The sequence below is a fragment of the Idiotropiscis lumnitzeri genome, chromosome 13 (genome assembly GCF_059441095.1).
Source record: "Idiotropiscis lumnitzeri isolate Australia: NSW breed Sydney's pygmy pipehorse chromosome 13, RoL_Ilum_1.0, whole genome shotgun sequence".
NCBI classification, from domain to species: Eukaryota; Metazoa; Chordata; class Actinopteri; order Syngnathiformes; family Syngnathidae; genus Idiotropiscis; species Idiotropiscis lumnitzeri.
The window spans coordinates 14,983,862-14,998,603 of NC_142403.1; the positions used below are offsets into that span (position 1 = coordinate 14,983,862).

The 14,742-nt window shown below is 43.7% G+C and overlaps 2 protein-coding genes across 4 annotated transcripts in view; one reads left to right on the forward strand and one right to left on the reverse strand.

Moving 5' to 3' along the window:
* The window catches only part of tmem131 (transmembrane protein 131), a 27,372-nt gene extending 16,886 nt beyond the window's left edge, over positions 1-10,486 (forward strand). For 2 of the 3 annotated variants that reach the window (XM_088313079.1, XM_088313080.1), the window contains 26 exons: positions 337-447; positions 614-748; positions 1,629-1,733; positions 1,814-1,900; positions 2,147-2,299; positions 2,580-2,655; positions 2,746-2,860; positions 2,963-3,101; positions 3,179-3,288; positions 4,348-4,420; positions 4,492-4,643; positions 4,723-4,865; positions 4,985-5,171; positions 5,233-5,418; positions 5,587-5,742; positions 6,429-6,862; positions 6,968-7,152; positions 7,271-7,407; positions 7,616-7,737; positions 7,810-7,959; positions 8,329-8,479; positions 8,553-8,668; positions 8,940-9,021; positions 9,102-9,205; positions 9,545-9,696; positions 9,777-10,486. In XM_088313079.1, the coding sequence (XP_088169205.1) occupies positions 337-447; positions 614-748; positions 1,629-1,733; positions 1,814-1,900; positions 2,147-2,299; positions 2,580-2,655; positions 2,746-2,860; positions 2,963-3,101; positions 3,179-3,288; positions 4,348-4,420; positions 4,492-4,643; positions 4,723-4,865; positions 4,985-5,171; positions 5,233-5,418; positions 5,587-5,742; positions 6,429-6,862; positions 6,968-7,152; positions 7,271-7,407; positions 7,616-7,737; positions 7,810-7,959; positions 8,329-8,479; positions 8,553-8,668; positions 8,940-9,021; positions 9,102-9,205; positions 9,545-9,696; positions 9,777-10,034 (3,819 nt within the window). In that variant the 3' untranslated portion in view covers positions 10,035-10,486. Of the gene's footprint in view, positions 1-336; positions 448-613; positions 749-1,628; positions 1,734-1,813; positions 1,901-2,146; positions 2,300-2,579; positions 2,656-2,745; positions 2,861-2,962; positions 3,102-3,178; positions 3,289-4,347; positions 4,421-4,491; positions 4,644-4,722; positions 4,866-4,984; positions 5,172-5,232; positions 5,419-5,586; positions 5,743-6,428; positions 6,863-6,967; positions 7,153-7,270; positions 7,408-7,615; positions 7,960-8,328; positions 8,480-8,552; positions 8,669-8,939; positions 9,022-9,101; positions 9,206-9,544; positions 9,697-9,776 lie in introns of all 3 variants that reach the window. The other variant, XM_088313078.1, reaches the window with a different exon arrangement.
* Positions 10,275-14,659, reverse strand: LOC148324637 (inosine-uridine preferring nucleoside hydrolase). Its single transcript, XM_088313083.1, has 6 exons — positions 14,520-14,659; positions 14,254-14,441; positions 13,289-13,483; positions 13,088-13,199; positions 11,954-12,090; positions 10,275-11,438 (listed from the first exon to the last, which is right to left on the reverse strand). Exons 1-6 carry the CDS (start codon positions 14,623-14,625, stop codon positions 11,058-11,060), a joined length of 1,119 nt encoding a protein of 372 aa, XP_088169209.1. The 5' UTR covers positions 14,626-14,659; the 3' UTR covers positions 10,275-11,057.
* Positions 14,660-14,742: the final 83 nt, after the last annotated feature.

Consider the following 14,742-nt stretch of genomic DNA (forward strand, 5'->3'; position numbering starts at 1 on the left):
CGCTCACTAACGCCCGCCTTTTCCATTGCGCGATACCTCTCACTTACATGCAAGATAACTGCCAGGATGATCTGCCTTTGACATCATGTATCTGACGTAATTACTTCACCATAAATCACTATAACATTTTGAGTCTTCAAATATAAAAATGTGGCAGTTTTAATTTGCCACTCACTTTTCTTGAATTGTAATGCGTATTATTTGGGGGATTACTGAAACTGGAGCTTTGCTGTTCTTGTGCAGTGGAAAAGTAGCCAATTCAGTGCTACATACTGACACTAAAAATTCCCTGACCTCATCAAACGAGGGTGATGTTTGTGTTCTGCCCAATATCAGCCTCATGTGTTGCCGCCCAGCCTGAAGAAAAACGTACTAGACTTTGGCGTCCGCAGCGCCACAGACACCAGCAGCATCATATTCGTGGTGGTCAACAGTAACCCCATAGAGGTGAAAACTACCGCCTATTTCCGTTCAGTGCGGGACCGATTCTGTAACAGTGTTGCAACGTGTGCTTTTCTGACGGATATATTCAGGTCTACAACGACTGCGAGTTGCTCAACCCCAAGCTGTCACGTATTCACAAATAAAAAAATGTGATTTTGAACTCCCCCAGTTGGAGATAAGGTCGTGGCAGGTGACGGGTGACAGCCTCTCAATGGAGCTGCTCAAGGCTGAGAAGGGAAACGCAACAATGGCGGCCAATCGCCTGAGAGACCTGCAGAATGCGTCGGCGTCTCATCACAAAACGGTAAGAGTTCCAAAGATGTGCTGTTATGTTGGTTGTGCGCTGGCGATGGAGTACAACAATACCTTGCAGTCAAATATAGAACGATCATACATCTTTTCAGTATGGTATCTAGGTCAAAGGTATTGTACCATGACAACACTATATGCTGCCGTTAATGAGCCATTGAGTCTTTTAATCGTAAGTAAACAACACCGGTGTACAGCAAAAGGTGTGTCTGATCTACAGTTGCTATGAAAATATTCTGAATACTATGTTGTGTGTTTTATTTCATTGCCGGATGCTTCAATGGTGTGTTGTGAAGTCCTACTGGTCATAAACACACCCACAGTGAATACGGGAGCCTGATTCAAACAGCATGGTGGCAAAAAAACAAACCGCTAGGTAGAGACTTGGTAGCTTTACATATTTGGGATTTTTACAAATTTCTAATTTGACATGTACCATGACCTGAGTTAGGTTATATATAACAGGAATTTAATCCTGTGTATTATTTTCTTTAAATGCAATTTCTTAGTACAATATCTAGTTTTGAGTTATTGTTTTTTCTTTAAATTTGAATCACAATTTTTACATAGCAGATATTGTTTTTATTTTAATTCATTTTCTCAATTGCTGCTGTTGTAACTGTGCATTTTATTGCCCAGATGGTACTTTTTTTTCCCAGTCTTTTGATTGACTAAAATGTTGCCTGGGGTTATAGCGCCACCTGTTTCATAAACATTCACTTGATAGGTCGGGTGTGTCATTTTTACCAAAGCTGGTAAGAATAGTTTATACAAATGTATGTGATGACAGCTGGGTGGCATGGCTTTTCTTTTTCATTTTCTTTTATTTGACATGTACACAAATTTGCCTGTTCTTATCTATTTTGGCTCTCAAGATAATTATAGCGTCTGGCTTTTACGCCGCCTTCCGCGTGACCCTGGTGGCCAAGGCACTGGAGGGCACATATGACGGAGCCATACACATCACCACAGATTACGAGGTACGTCGCCGTTTCCCCCTTTTTACTGCGATGCCACCACAACTCACCCACTTACTCTTGACCCACATTTGTCCTCTCAGATGTTAACCATCCCGGTGAAAGCTCTTATCGCGGTGGGCACGTTAACCAGCTCCCCCAATCATCTCGTCCTGCCGCAGTCATTTCCAGTAAGTAAGACGGCTTTCACATTAGCAGGTGTTGGTTCTTTTTCATGTAAATCTTTTGATTTTTGTAAAATGTACTAAATTCAGTTTGAAATTAAGTTAAAAAAAAAAAAAAAACATTAGGTTGTCAAAAAAACGCATGGCAGATAATTAAAAAAATATATTATTCCAAACCAAAAAACATTTTACAGTCCAACGTTAACTGTGGTATTAGCTCTCATTGTCCTTTTTATTTTTGCCCTGTTGTAGGGAAATGTTGTACACCAAATTTTCAGCATCCGCAGTTCCTTCTCGCAAAAAGTGAGGCTCGAGCAGATTCGCTCGCTGACTGAAGACATCCGCTTCTACTACAAGCGCTTGCGTAACAACAAGGATGAGCTCGAGCCCAGACGCAAATCCAAGGTAAGCCAAACTCTTAATTGCATTGGTTGGAAGCTCCAATTTTGGGACCAATTCCGGGGCTCATAATCAATGTTTATTATGAACGTGGGCAGTGTAGCAAAAGTCAGCAGATATCCATATAGATGACTTATTCTACAAAAAAGCTTTTTTTGCCTGTGCCATTGAGTGCACACCATCAGAATTAAATTGTTTGGAGTATTCGCCTTGAAAAGGGGGTGCAAAGGCCTGTGTATTGCTACTTCTCTCTTAAAATAAGTTTTGTCGCACCTCCTTTTTGCAGGTCGCAAATATTTATTTTGATGCCAGCTTGCAGTGCGGTGATCACTGCTACGTGGGGCTGCCTTTTGTGTTAAAATGTAAGTGTTGTGAAATTCCACTCGCGCTCGCGACGGGAATCTTGGGGGGGGGGCGCAAAAAATAACAAAACTCAAACTCTCGATTGACAGCTGAGTCGAAGCCACACGGTATGGCGCTGCAGGAGGACATTTGGGATGCCGATGTGGATCTCCACCAGAAACTTCTCAGGCGATGGAACGAGTTAAAGGAGCGCTCCGGCCACATGTGAGCGATGTATATACTTTTTTCCCCTTTCAAATTAGTGGACAGAACTATTTATAGAACACCACATGTTTTTTCCCTTCCCCTTTCTCTCCCCTACTGAAGAATTGAAGCCATGTTTGAAGTCAATACAGATCTCCAGAAAAATGTTCAGGCTAAAATTACAGCTCAGCTGACCTGGCCCTCTCTGATCAACTCCACGCGGCACATAACGTTTCCGCTGACCAACACAAACAGCTCGGCTGTAAGTGCCGTGATGCACCCGCAGGAATGTCTTGAGGTGTTAACGTAACGTCTCTTCCGCTGCCTCCGCCTCTTCAGGTAAGAGAGGTAACGCTGCAGAATCCAGCCGACGTTCCCGTGTACGTCCAGGTTCTCCCGCTGGCGCTACTGCCCAACCCATCGGTCTTCTCTGGAAAGTTGGCAGACAGGTGGGATGGCACTCACAATAACTTGCGTCGTCAGTATGTCTGCATGTGTCGTTGACAGATGTGTTCAGCTTGTTATTGACCCGGATTGTAATTGTTTTGCCTCCGCTACCATAGGTAGCGCTGCCCTCACTCTGCCTCTTAGGCTGAATTTACACTGCAGGTTCAAGTGCCCATTGTAGTTTAATGCCTTCAGGATCCCCCGTCGTCACGGGAGTTACATCTCAGACCTACCCTTGATAGGTAAAATCCGCAATACAGAGACTATATAAATTTTTTTCCTTGAATTTATTTTAACTCTAATTTCCAAATGACTCCACTCGTCACCGTCTGTAATTTTTTTTAAATGCACAAACATCGACTGGAAACTATTTAAGTACTTTAAACTATTATTTTTAAAATGTCCAAACATCTTAACGTATGTTATAATATATTGGTCTGTGCTTTTGCTGTTATGTTTTCAGTGTTTTTGGTAAATTTTTTTTAAAAACGTGTTTGTATTGACACAGGTGTCTATACATCACTCTTAGTGTATTTGGATGATGTCAAGCTGCCATTACTGGTGTATGTCCCATCTGTACTTTTTTGCAATCTTTTTTTTATAGTTAATCTATTTCCATGTGTTTATTTTTATTATATTAAGATGCACATGACCCATATCACAATTGTGACCCTTGAAAGCAAAAAAAAGTCTGAATTGTCCCTTGAACCATGGAGTGGAAATCCAGCCTAAATAGAGTACCGTGTACAATTTACCGTTCCAAACTTGATGAGGCTCTACTACTAAACAGCCCACTGGTCAAACTGATTCATCACCATCTTGTCTTAAGCCATTATAGGCTGTGCAAAGAGTTAAAAATGTTTTCCCTGTACATTCTTCTCTTTCTGCCGTTTTTTATGAATAGCACAGGAATGGGCGAGGGGAACAATGTCAACGCTTAAGTTTTCTGGAATCGCTCACTCCCCTCACAAATAAAATGTGGCTCCGTACAGACGAACCGTCCTGATTGATGTGTTCAATGCAGTTTGATTTTTGTCAGACTCCCTTTCTCTGTTTTTCAGATGGCTACCTGAAAATCTCTCCAACATCAACATTAATACACACACACTGGAGTTCCAAGTGCAAAGAAACCAGGTGAGCGATCCCACATAAGCTCACGCAGGGGAACCCTTTTATATCAACTGACATGTTTGTCTGCTCAACAGACTGTTGCGGTGAAGAGCGTCAGCGGTTTTGCGGAGGGATCAAGCCGGCCCTTTGTGTACAACCTGGTTCTGATGCCAAGGGAGGTGAAGTCGTTTAACATAAGATTTACGCCGGTTCGCAACCACAGCGTCTCCTCGCTGCTCATAGTCAGGTACAGGACTCAGCTTGCAAACCCAATTGTCCCTGTCTTGAGTGTTTCTCTTTCTAAAGTCTCCAGTTATGCTTTTCAGGAATAATTTGACTGTGATAGACACCATAGTCCTGCACGGCCACGGTGCCACAGAGAGCCTGAAAGTGGCTGGAAAGCTTCCGGGCTCCGGCAGCTCACTGAGGTTCAAGATGACAGAAGCGCTGCTGAGAGACTGCACAGACAGTGAGTACCCGCACCAAGCCAATGGGACGTTGCATATCGTCGCTGTCAGGCGTCTCCTACATAACTTTTCAGGAAATTAAAAAAAACTAACAAAATAAAACACTCCCATTTGATTTCAGAGAAAAGAATCAATGAGCCGACCTTTACGCTGAAAAGAACGTTCCGCATAGAGAACACAGGCCTGCTCCCCATCACCATCCGCTCGGCGGAGATCAATGGAAAAACGTGCGAAGGATTCGGATTCAAGGTTCTGAACTGTCAAGAGATCTTACTTCAACCCAATGCGTCTGAAGACCTCGTCATACTGTGAGTGACGTTCGACAGACAGGTTACAAAATATCCTGTCTAAAATGACCTATGCTCTCAGATTCACACCGGACTTCACCACATCGCGAGTGATACGCGAGCTCAAGTTGGTGACGTGCGGAGGCTCAGAGTTCATCTTTGTGATGAACGCCTCGCTGCCCTACCACATGTTGGCAGCGTGCGCCGAGTCTTTGCCCCGGCCCACGTGGGAGATGGAGCTCTGTATAATCGTGGCGGTCGTCATGAGGTGAGGTCAGGGTGTGTGCGAGTGTGTATGATCTTTTTATCCAAAGAGAAGGTGAGGTGAGAATGTCTTATACAAAGTGGGTAAAGACTGATGATTGTGGTACTGTCTAAATCTCACTAAACTTAGACTTTTAAATCTCACTAAATTTAGACTTTGTTTGCCCGGCAGTTCTATGTTTCTCTTGGTGATCGGCACGGCCTACCTGGAGGCGCATAGCATCTGGGAGCCCTTCAAGAGGCGTGTGTCCATCGAGCCCAACTGCACCTTGGAGACTGGGAGGCCGTTTAACCTCAGGGACATAGTGCAACTGCACAGTGATTCAAAGTGAGTGAAAGAAGGCGCGAAAAGTGGTGAGCCCGCTTGCATGACCATCGTACAGCTCTATTTCAGATAAACCCGTATCCAGTTTACAACCACAGCTACACCATTACAATTAGCTTTATTGAGATAGCGTTTTTGGATGCGATCTTGAGCTCCTGTGGGTGGTCAGTTGCATATGGTAAATAGGCTGTCGTGCGGTATGGTGCTTTTCTACCTTCCGTCCTCAGAGTGCTTCGCGCTGTTATTTCATCTACCTAATGAGCTGCAACTGTGGATTCAGTATCTTGCTCAAGGGTACTTTGACATGGTCACACTAGTCGGGGATCGAACCCCCAACCTGGGAGATTGGAAACGACCACTCTACCACATGCCGCCTCATGTGACCATGTCAAAAATTTTCCCTGTGCAAAATGTACTCCCACTTGCTCCTGATGTTGGGCCATCTGTGGGTTGTTGAAATAGTACTCGAACAAAATTAATTTCAGCCTCCATACACTACACAAGGCTACTGAACTTTAGTAACACTGAACCCCCAGTCGTGTCATCAGTATGAATGAAGAGCCAACATGAAAGCGAATTGAGTGCTTTGTTAATCCCCCAAATAAGACTCCACTTCTTTTAGCGCTGCTAACACTGGGTGATTAAAAAGATTTTATTAGCTCTAACGTGAGACCATTTTCATGTTCCAGTGGCTCAACCCAGACCTCCAGGGGCTTGTACGCATCCACCAACGGAGCGACACGCGGAGGCCGACATGGTAACAGCCGGACCCTGTCCGACTCTGACGTCCAAGACAAGCGCTCCAGAATCAGCCTGAGCCACCCGTCTACGTCTGTGCAAGCCGCTTCCTCATCTCATATGCCCAGAGGGGGAAGTGGCACCTCAGGCCAGGAAAGCGCCACCCCGCCCTCCGACTGCCAGCTGAGCCACCGCAAAGCTCGTAGCCCCAAAGCGGACCTTCAGGGTCAAAATTTAGCGGTGCCATCGTCGCCGCCACAAAGAGGGGGCACCTCCGACATGGAATATGCTAATCTAGTCAACGCCATGGACACCGACCGCCACCGTCCAGAGTCCGTTGTAGAAACATTACCGGACCAGAGTTCTCAATTATTTCATACCAAAGGTGCTTTATTTTGTAGTATATTTAGTCAGACACAAATCCCCAACACAGGGGTTCTTAAACTCCTTGCATACAGAGTTCCTCTACCAACTGCTTTTGTTTTTCCAGCGTTGGAATCCAAAGGGAAATTGCGGGGCAAAACAAAAGTGCAGCGCAAGAAGGAAGAGAAGGTTAAGAAATCCACAGTCAAGACCCCGGGCGATGAGCTAAAAGACAATTTAGCCGATAACGACGACAGCTCCTCCACCACGACAGAGACCTCTAATCCGGACGTGGAGACCGGCATCAAAGAGGTACACCGAAAGGTTTTCTCTTTTTCATAGCATATTTTGTCCGCCTTCTTTTGAGGTAACATTTACAGCATACAACGTGTGTACATATATCATTCAACTTGTGTTGCTTTCCCACTAGGAACCGGTGAAAAAGAAAGGAAGGACAGGAATTCCAACAATAGAAGAAAAAGAAGATACAAATTCAAATTTCCTCATCAAACAGAAACCCAAGAAACAAGGAGCTGCAAAAAAGGAGGTCCAAGTTGAAAAAGCCAGGTCTGTATCAAAATGATTTATTGCTCTGATAGTTTCAGACGTCGTCATGATGATGTCACTCGTAGCAAAAAATCTTGATGGATGTTTTCTTCCTTATCAGTTTCAATTCAGCAGTAGCCACTCACGTTTCTGTCACCCGGATGTACCTTGGCGCCATTTGTTTGCAAACATTATAAAAAAAATTATTGGTTACGGTTTGTATTGTCAGTTCCCTGGAGTTGCCGTACGTGACGCCACTGGAGAACAAACAGCGCAAGGGCTTCACATCCAAATCGCTCCAACCCCACACCAGCGTCCCCAAGACGAGACCTGCGCAGCAGAATCCCAAACGTGAGTCAACCGGGCTTGTGACCTCTTCTGATGTTGCCATCTTTGACAAGTTTGCCTCATTGTCCCCCACAGTTGAAGGGAAACTGGAAGAAGGTCGCACTAATTTGCTGGCCAAACTGCTTTCCAGTTCCGTGCAGGAGCTCGGACATAGCAGCAGTTCGGAGGGTGAGAAGGAGTTTCCCTCTCCAGAGTGGGACATCCCTGTTTGCAAAAACAGCGTCCGTAAGTGCCCATCTAGAGTGATACTTAACTTATTTGTTTTTTGTGTAGTTCAGCTTGTTGCTTAGACGATTGTGAAAAAACCGCTGATGTTTGCTAGCCTAGCGTAAAATGCTGTTGGCTAGGCTGTCTATCCAACAACAATGGAGCTTTCCTTGTAGTCCGACAGACAAGAAATTTGTAACTATCAACCCATTTCTTTTCTGGCAGTCATGGTGCAACATCCACCACATTAGAGGGGGCCGGGGAATTCATGACTCAATTAATTTGTATAAGACAGCCCTCCAAAAGAAAGTGATCTGAACTCGACTGCTCTGGGATCTGTTTAAATGAGTGCGTGTCCAAATGCAATGCTGTGACTCGTATGCATAGACGCAGACAGTCTCCAGCAAATCTCCCTCCAGACGTTAAACGCAGACCCCTTCCTCAAGCGATCATCCACGGCGGGGGCTTACTCTCCACCACCCACCTCCCCCAGCTTGCTGTCCCGCGGCAGCTATAGCAGCGTCCTCAACAGCAACAGGTGAGCAACGCGCATGCACACACGACAACGCAGCGCTCTGTGCGTTGTCATTCAAACTCCGGTTTTGTTACAGCGATGTGAACCACAATAAAGCCCCGGGAAGTAAAGCTTGCTGCGCCACGCCACTTCTTGGCAAAAATGGAAACCCCACCTTTGCCGCTGTGGCTGCTGGTTACGACAAGAGTCCAGGTAAGAGTTTGTTTGCATACCGCAGGCATGTTCAGTGTTTTTTCTGAGGGTCACATGAATAATAATAGAAGGTTGAAAGGTCGGCTTGATAGTTCAGCAACTTTGATTAGCGCAATTGTATACAGTGATGGGGACCGATCTCTGCTGTAACTAACACAAATTCGCAAATAATACTGGTCATAAACAGCGGCCTTGAAATATCCCATTGGTGACTTAAAGCGCTGATGATTTATTTTATAAGGAAGTGTATCAAGTTATTTGTCGCCACCAGGTGGTTCTGGATCGGGCAGGGTCGAAGGTCAATCAAGGAATCTGGCACATACGATGTCAGTCGAGAGTGACAGCTCGGACAGGTACTGACGACAAGACGATGACAAGCATCACATCACACACAAATCCCAACATGGATGCGTTTTGTTCGTTTGTGTTGCAGCTCAGGGTTGTGGAGTCCCATCGACACAATCAGCAGTCCAAACTTTCACACGACCAACTCCTTCTCTGCTTTTGGGCCCAATAACTCCTTCAACCTGACAGGAGGTAAAAAACTCATCGCTTGAAACAAAACCTGTCTGGTCTAAACCGGTGGTTCCCAACCTTTTTTTTTGTTCTTCTGGACCCTCAAAACTTTTTTTGTCATACCATGAGTACCCCTGCACTCATGTGATTCTCTCGGAGTAGAACGTAATGCAACTGATAAAAAAGAATTCTCGTGGCTTTGTATTTTAAAAATATTTTTCTTTCTTTGAAAAAGAACTTCATGAAAGAGTAAGAATTTCATTTCTTAAAAACATGTTCTATTTAATGTGCGGTGGATTTTTCTTTTAGCAAGCTGGTCGATCTCTGCCCAGGTATTTTAATGAACGCCTCGTTTATTAGTTTTCAGTGGAATGAGCCTCCAGAAGCCATCGGAGCCTCAGTTGAGCTGGCCCGACTTCACCACGGTGCCGTCGTCCATCTGGGACATGCCGAGTGCGGACCCCCTGCACTCCTGGCCCAGCAGCTCCAGCTCACCCACCGCACCCACCTCAGTAAGACCCTTCCTGTCCTCCTCTGCCGATCCCCTGCCTTCTGGTAAGTTAAACCTTATTTGAAATTTTTTGCTTCGTAGTCACTCCTGGGGAGCAGCCACAACCCATGGTCCACCAGCACCACCTTCGGCAACTCCATTTGGTCGGCGAGCACCGAGTCGTCGCTGCACCCCTACTCCCCCGCTGTCAATTCGTCAATGCTAACAGACCCCCTGGAACCCTCCCCACCACCCACGGCCGACATGAGCCGCACGTACAACCCGTGGAATATGTGGCGGCCCACGCTCACCCGGAGGAGCTCGGAGCCCTGGCCCAGTTCCTCGGAGGACGCCAATTAGAACGGCACTTAAGACGGCGAACCGATCTGATATTTTTCTCAAGCGTGACGGGAAGGATTTCAATCGCTCGCCAATATTTTTGTTTTTCCCGCCGCTTTTTATTCACGGGGGGCTGACACTTTTATTTGTTTTAACAGAGGCAAATCCCCTCTGCCCCTCTAAAATGAGACGTTACGGCTGGTAAGGCTGGAAGTTTGGTTCGCCACGCAGAATCTCAGTTCAGTATTAAAAAGTTCCAACGTTTTTCAAAGAGTTTTATTACAATTGGTTTAATGGACTTTCAACCAAGCGCACAGCAGCTCTGATTGGACAGTGACCTTGGTTGGCTCTGATTGGACGTTTAATGAAAAGGCTCCCCGTTTTAAAAGTCCAAAAAGTACTTAAGTTTGAGGTTAGAATTACAACGGGCCTCCATTTGTCAGCAAATTACAATAAAGAATTTCAGCACAGCACCTCTTTCTGGTCTCAATATTTACTGATTTGCAGTGATTGTGCCTTATTTCAGATATTTGCTGTCATTTGTCTTGTATTCGCATAGATGTCAAATTTAATGCACATTTACTGTAAAATCCCATGATTAACATTTTTGTTTCGTTTTTTTGCCCCCGGAAAAATCCAAACTCAAAGTAGGGGTCCTATTCATAACTAACAAAATGTTAGTTATTTATGCATCAATCAGTACCTGGGTGTTGTTAAAAAAAATATAAAAATAGAATCACTAATTTATAGCGCATAGAAAACGATATGCTTCACATACTGTCATTAAGTTAAAAAAAAAAAAAAAAGCTTAACCCGTGTTATTCACAGGATTTTACAGTACTGCTTTGGCTCAAATATTGGCCACCTGAGAAATATACAAATAAATCTCAGCTACACTTTTATTCCGTTTTGTACTGCCCCCAAGTGGCCATGGTATGCATACTAGGACAGTTTTTAATTATGTGACTATTTTCATGTGGTGCAAGATTTTTAAATTTTTTTTCCTAATGTGGTCTTCATTATTGTTTGAATTAATCAGCGTATTTATTTTCCAGCGTCAGGGCACTTCGGGGGCTCCCTGAGCGACCCGAGCAGCAGCCGTGCCAACCTGTCCTTGTGGCATTTGGTGAACACGGTCACGCTGTGCTTCTTGTTGAGCCTGCCCACGTGGTCCAGCGCCATCAAGCCACGGCACATGGTGCCCTGCAACTCCACACGCACGGGACAGCGCACGCTCTCGGCCACCACGCCGGCATCCACGCAGGCCGCCACCGCGTACGAATCAAAGGAGACGAAGCCCGGCCCAAAGTAAAGGTCACGCGTCTTGCTCAGGGCCTCGCGGGAGTAGGCCCAGCAGCGGGATGTGATGGTCTTCATGAAGTGGGATGCCGTCGTGTCCTGGTTTGTCAACTCCTCAAAGAATTCCTTGTTGGGGGAGAAAAAAAATTAAGGTTATCCAGAAGGTGACACATTATTTATCATGTTTCATGTTTTTCTTGAGAAATATGCTATTCTGGCCTTTTAAAGAAGTCCAAAATTCTCTTTCGAATATCATGCTTGCAGCACCTGCATTCTGATCCGTTTTTAACCGCCCATTTTTATCCATCTCAGGCAACGTCCATTTTGCCACTTGTCCTCGACTGAAAATTACATCACAGTTGCTCAGGTAACGACCAATCACGGCTCAAGCCTGATGGCATTTTTTCTTTTTTTTTACTGTGGAAAATAATATTTTTCTTGATGCAAGGTTAGTACCTTATTCATGGAAAAATGAGTATTTTTTAAGCATGACATCTCGAAAAAATACGACTTTATTCTTTGATGATTATACTAAGATCTTAACCCCCCCTCCAAGTGTTGTTTTAACATGCGTTCACATAAATAGTGACTAAAAGATGCTTCAGAGCCCCGACAAAGATCATTTGTTTAGTGCAGCTTACCCATGACAGTGCATTTCTGCAGGCGTATTCCCACGTCACCAAGTAGGTCGGGCATAAAAACTCCTCCAAAACCACATAAGCGGCCTCGGGATCCATGGCAAAGTTGAACTCTGTGCACGGGGACATGTTCCCTTTCCCTGCATTGACAAGCATCATATGCAGTATCTGCACGTGCGCACACACGCAGACACTGAGAGTATGTCAATGCGGCTCAGGGTCCTTACGTCCAGTATTGACATTTTAGGGTAATTTAAGGGGAGCAGACATGTTTGTTTGGTAGAGAGGTCACCGTTGTAGATAAACCACCTTTGTCAGCTTGTAGGGACACCATAGGTCTTTGTTCTGTTGTGTTTAGAAGGCTTGTTTTTTTCTCCTTTTCTTAAGGACAAGGTCAACATATTTTTTCAGCTTTTTTTTTTCTTTATTGGAGAAGACAAGTCAAATATTTGTGCTATCTGAGTGAACAGGGACCCTGTACTGTAATTTGTTTGCATTTTGTCATGTTAAACAAAGATGTTTAATCGCTTCGTCAAAAAAGAGGCCACAAGTAGAATACGAAATAAGTAAAAAGAATTATGCTTGGAAAAAAAGTTTTCTCCCCTCAAACTTGATTTCACTCATAAGTTAACTTTTTTTTTTCTTGAAAAACTCATATCCTTACATATACTATTTTGTTTTTGGTGGGTTCACGAAATGACAGAATATTTACATTTCAACTTGGAAATAATAAATGTTTCTATGTACGTGCTCATATATCGAATACCGCTGGGTGCAAAACACTGCTCAAAGATTTTTTTTTTTCCTTAGGAATATTTTGAGGAAATATGAATTCTTGGGGCGTCTATTCTCGTAAGATATGAGTGTGACTTATGAATTTCATTGAATAAAACTTTACTTCATTCTCATAAAATAATGGTTCTTTTTGGAAAAACTTAAGATTTCAAGCAAATACGATTTTTTCCCCTTAAGATTTCAATCCTTTCCCGCCAAAACTATAACTTTAGTATACTCTGAAAGAAAATTTCAATTGTATTCTCATTATTTTTTTTTCTTGATATTTTAAACAAGTATAAGTAGGTCATGTCTCACAATCATAAACAGTCATCTAAAGCAAATCTATGATTATTGGGTTACCTTCCATGTTGCCACCCATGATGTAAAGTTCTTTAAGCTTTTCGGGGAAGCTTGGGTCCATCTTGACAGCCAGCGCCAGGTTGGTAAGGGGCCCAAGGGCCACCAATGTCACCTGTGACCACCAAAACAACGCTTTTTAAAAAAAAAAAAAAAAAAAGCCAAATAACAGATCGCCACGGGGGACCCCACATACTCACTCACCTGCTTAGGGTTCTGCGCCACTAGGCGCAGCATGGCGCTCACCGCGTGTTCCCTCTGGATTTTCTCCTCCCAATGCGGCTCCCTGTCCTCTAAAACGTCCCCGAGGCCGTCCATGCCGAAGTGGTCATGATCGCATGAGGTTTCTGTGTCAGCGGTCTTGAGCAGGGGTCCGGCAGAGCCTCGGAACACAGGGATCTGCCCAGGGCAAGACCGCACAAGGCTGAAACACTTGAGGCGTTCCAAGAAAATACTCCTTGAAAACAAAGTCCTAATTTTCAACCAAAATATTTTTTTTCTTCTTAAAGAAAAGAGAACATTTTTACATTTAGTTCCTCTTTAAAGGGTAATTTGAGCAAATGTATAATTTGCTGTGTGTAGTGCTGGCTATTGATTCAAATTTCCAAAATTGACTATTCAATACGATTCCGATTCGATTCATGATTCACTTTGCTTTTCAATTAAGCATCTGTAAACATAATTTATCAATATATGATTTTATGAAACGATATCTGCTTATGAAAAGGAAACTCAATTAAAATCGATACATTTATTTTTAACCCAACCTACTGTTGTGTATTGCTACCCAGAAATGTTAAAAAGTTCAACATCACGTTTTAATTTGTTTCACATTATAGTTTGTTAAAATTTGATAGCTTAAAAAAAATTCTCACTTTAAAATGTTAGAACACCTGCGTTTAATGTGATATTCATGTTAAATGTGATAACTTATCGCAGTATAAGGTTTTATTTATTACGTTAAAACGTAAAACTTGTAACTTAATACGTTTTCTTACATTTCTGGTGTCTGACAAATCAAAACAACTGACTTATATTTATTTTGTCTAGGAAGACTGGGATAAGTTTATTAATAAATTGTTAATACTAATCTAAAACAGAAACGACTACGTTGACTTATTCCATAAATGTTTTGGGGATTTTTCCATCAGTCCATCCAGCCAACCAACCTGTTCCCGCTGCCCCACTGCAAGCACTTTCAACACATTCTGGCACACGTCGTTCACGGACGCGTTACCGAACACGCAGGTGACCGCCAGGACGCGGATGTGCGGCGCCGCTAAGGCCACCAGGATGGCCTGGGCGTCGTCAATGCCGCAATCCGTGTCGATGACGAGCAGTTTCTCGGACATCTTTGCTTGGGAAACAAACAAAATAATAAGCGTCACTGTCCAAGTGAAGGATAAAAGTTTACTTTTCCGAGCGGAATTTGAACCTCTCTTCACGTAGGAGGCGAGAGACAGGATTCTCTCCTTTGATTGGTCCAAATGTATCTGGTTGCAAGCCTTAGCGGAATCACTCCGGGACGGTGAATATGGCATAGCCGAGAAAATGTATTTAAATATAAATGACTAAATCATAATAAAATGATTCAATAATGGTATCCAATTACGTATAACTGTATCAAGTTGATTTTTTTTTGTCTAAATACAATTTTT

What these genes read in the sequence shown, in the direction of transcription:
- LOC148324637 (XM_088313083.1), bottom strand. Translation starts at nt 14,625, where the DNA reads ATGCCATATTCACCGTCCCGGAGTGATTCCGCTAAGGCTTGCAACCAG. An exon ending in CGCCTCCTACGTGAAGAGAG is followed by an intron (nt 14,442 to 14,519) that starts GTTCAAATTCCG and finishes TTGTTTCCCAAG; the next exon opens with CAAAGATGTCCGAGAAACTG. An exon ending in TGGCGCAGAACCCTAAGCAG is followed by an intron (nt 13,200 to 13,288) that starts GTGAGTGAGTAT and finishes TGGTGGTCACAG; the next exon opens with GTGACATTGGTGGCCCTTGG.